General features: G+C 50.6%; 1 protein-coding gene across 1 annotated transcript; it reads right to left on the reverse strand.

Annotated features, from left to right (window-relative positions):
- Positions 1–1752: 1752 nt before the first annotated feature.
- On the reverse strand, positions 1753–2366 carry SPR (sepiapterin reductase (7,8-dihydrobiopterin:NADP+ oxidoreductase); the record flags this gene model as incomplete). Its single annotated transcript, XM_009083899.1, has 2 exons — positions 1753–1943; positions 2076–2366. Coding segments are annotated over 2 exons (482 nt in total), but the record flags the coding sequence as incomplete, so codon positions are not given.
- Between the last annotated feature and the right edge of the window lie 268 nt (positions 2367–2634).

Here is a 2634-nt window from a genome sequence, read left to right on the forward strand (position 1 = left end):
TGGTCAAACCTCAAATAAGTATTCAGAGCCCAAAAATAATCCTCTCCAAGGGTTTTAATGTGTCTTACCCTGAAGAATTCACCTGTATCTCCCACCTGGCCGGTACCAAGTGGTCCCCATGTCCAGCAGCCCTGTCCTCCAGCACCCTCCCACCTCCTGCAATATAGGACTCCTTGAGCCTTTTTGGGAGGGCTTCAGCTCAGCTCCTGACCCAAGATCCTGTGAGGTCAGGACTCGAGACCCTCAGCTCTGAGCACTGAGGTTATTTTTTGCAGAGACAGATCCCAAAAGAGTAATCCTGCCCAAGAGGGAATGGGACAAGCCCATATATATGCAGATGAGGAGATAAGGGATTTTTTTAGCAGCAACAAAACCATGGAGGTTTCACAGACCACATTAAACACCAGGCGCCAAACCCCAGAAAAACAACCACGTTGCCAGTGGCATGAGCAAACAGAAGGGGTTTTGCTAATGATAAGTTTCACAGGCAGAGGGGCAAGATGAAATCAGGCAGTAAGACTAGCTGGAGAAGAGAGTTTTATGATCTTGACAGGATTAACTTAACACAAAATTAATGAAATGGCTCAGAGATGGATAAAGAGCACTCCAGGAGGGCATGTTGGTGCCTTGTTGGGTGAAGCCAGTGCTTAACCCAGGATGTCTCCTCCCACCCTCCCAAGTATTTATCCACAGCAGAAAACCCAGACCAGACATGAAACTTTTAATGATTGTAGCTCCAAGTAGGCAAAATTTGAGATATGGGATTGAGATTAAGGACTGCAGGAAGGGAGCACAAAGGGAACTGGGCATTCCCAGGGCACACAGGATGGCACTGTGCTTCAAAGCAGCTCTCCTGCATCAACATACACTGCTTCCTAGAAGTGCAAGTCTCTATGTGCCTGTGCCTCCTGGAATCTGATGGAAAAATGACAGTAAAACCTCACAAATAATTAAAAGGACAACTTGAGGGGTCTGAAGTCCCAGACCAAGGCTTGCACCCAAAACCAGCAAACAGGAGCGTGGCACAAACTCAGAGCTGTGACTAGGATGTGCTCTAACCAGGTTTATGTAAGCTGGTGACCTCAGCCAGGCACCCAAAACTTGCATCTCCTCCATGGCCAGCTCCCTCTCCTGATGATTAATGGCCTTTGTGGAATAAACAACGGGACAGGATTTGCTCCACGTTTGGACACACAGAACTCACACAGAGACAATCCCAGGACTGCAGGAGAGTTTGGATAAGTCACCGGTGAAATAGAGGACGGAGAGTCAGAGCTCTGCAGGGACAGCCACTACCTCCAGCCCTGGGAATGGCTCTTTGGGAACTTGCTCAGGTGCTGAGCAAAGGGGGCAGACATGGGGACACTCAGCTCTAACCTTGCTGTTGGCTTCTTTGAGACATTCTGGGGTGGCCTGAAACATTTCTTGCCTGGCCTCATGTGCCTTGGTACCAACTTGGCTTTCACTGTGCAGGAGAGCTTTAAGCCTTCATGCCCATTCCCTTGGAACAGACACCTCTACTCCCCCATCCCCAGGAGCTGAGTAATCCCTGCTCCTGTGGCAGTACCCAGGAAGGCTCAAGGGCCATAACTGTCCCCAAATCCCCACCAGGGCACTAGGGGTATTTATAAGGCACCCAGAGGGCTCTCGAAAGCTGCCCGGGACTCAAGCAAGGTCACCAAACACACTGGAGGCACCCAGGAAACAGCTCAGGAAGCAAAGCAGGAAGGCACAGGTGGAAGTGAGAGTGACTCAGATGTCATAGAAATCCACATGGGCACCAGACTGGAAGGTGTCCTCCTCCAGGAGCTTCACCAGCTTCTGGGCTGACACAGTGCAGTCTATCAGCTGCCTCCTCTCCTGCAGACTCTGGAAGTACTGACGCATCTCAGTGTCTCCAGTCTTAGTCCGAGCCAAGAGCTGCATATCTGTGTCCAGAGGACCTGGAGAAAGGACAACAACAAAGAAATTTCATAAGGAGAAAGGAAAAGTTTTGGCTCATTTTCCCTCTGTTCCTGGCTTGGCTACAAGAATCTTTATCCACAAAGCCAGGAATCAATGAGCTGCCTCCATACCTGGAGCATAGTTGAGCACACGGACATCAGGCTCCTCAAGTGCCAGCACCTGGAACATCATATCCCGGGAAGCCTTCCCGCTGCAGTACAGTGCCCAGTTCTTGAAGGGCTTCAGGGCACAGAGGGAGGAGATGTTCACCACAGTCCTGCTCAATCCAGGCCGCTTCCCAAAGGCTTGCAGGGCCGTGGAGGTGAGGCAAAGCGCTGAGGTGATGTTGAAGGCAAAGTAGCTGTTGATCTCATCTGAGTCAGTGAGGTCCAGGAACGATTTAGAGATGTCTCCCAGGGAACCTAGGAGTCACAGAATGGTTTGGGTTGGAAGGGACATTAAAGACCATGTAGCTCCAACTCCCTGGGGACACTTTCCACTGGCCAAACTTCTAGCAGGGTCCTACAGCAGTGTGAGGAGCTCAACACAGTACAGCTCATCGCTTTCAGGTCACCCACTAAACTAACAGTGACACAGGACAGGGACTTGCTCTGCCAACCCTCTGCCAAAATAAACAGCTCCAAACTTCAAGCCTGGAGTACAATGTCCCCACAGGCCACCATATGCCTT

The sequence above is a fragment of the Acanthisitta chloris genome, unplaced genomic scaffold (assembly GCF_000695815.1).
Source record: "Acanthisitta chloris isolate BGI_N310 unplaced genomic scaffold, ASM69581v1 scaffold9101, whole genome shotgun sequence".
Classification (NCBI taxonomy): domain Eukaryota; kingdom Metazoa; phylum Chordata; class Aves; order Passeriformes; family Acanthisittidae; genus Acanthisitta; species Acanthisitta chloris.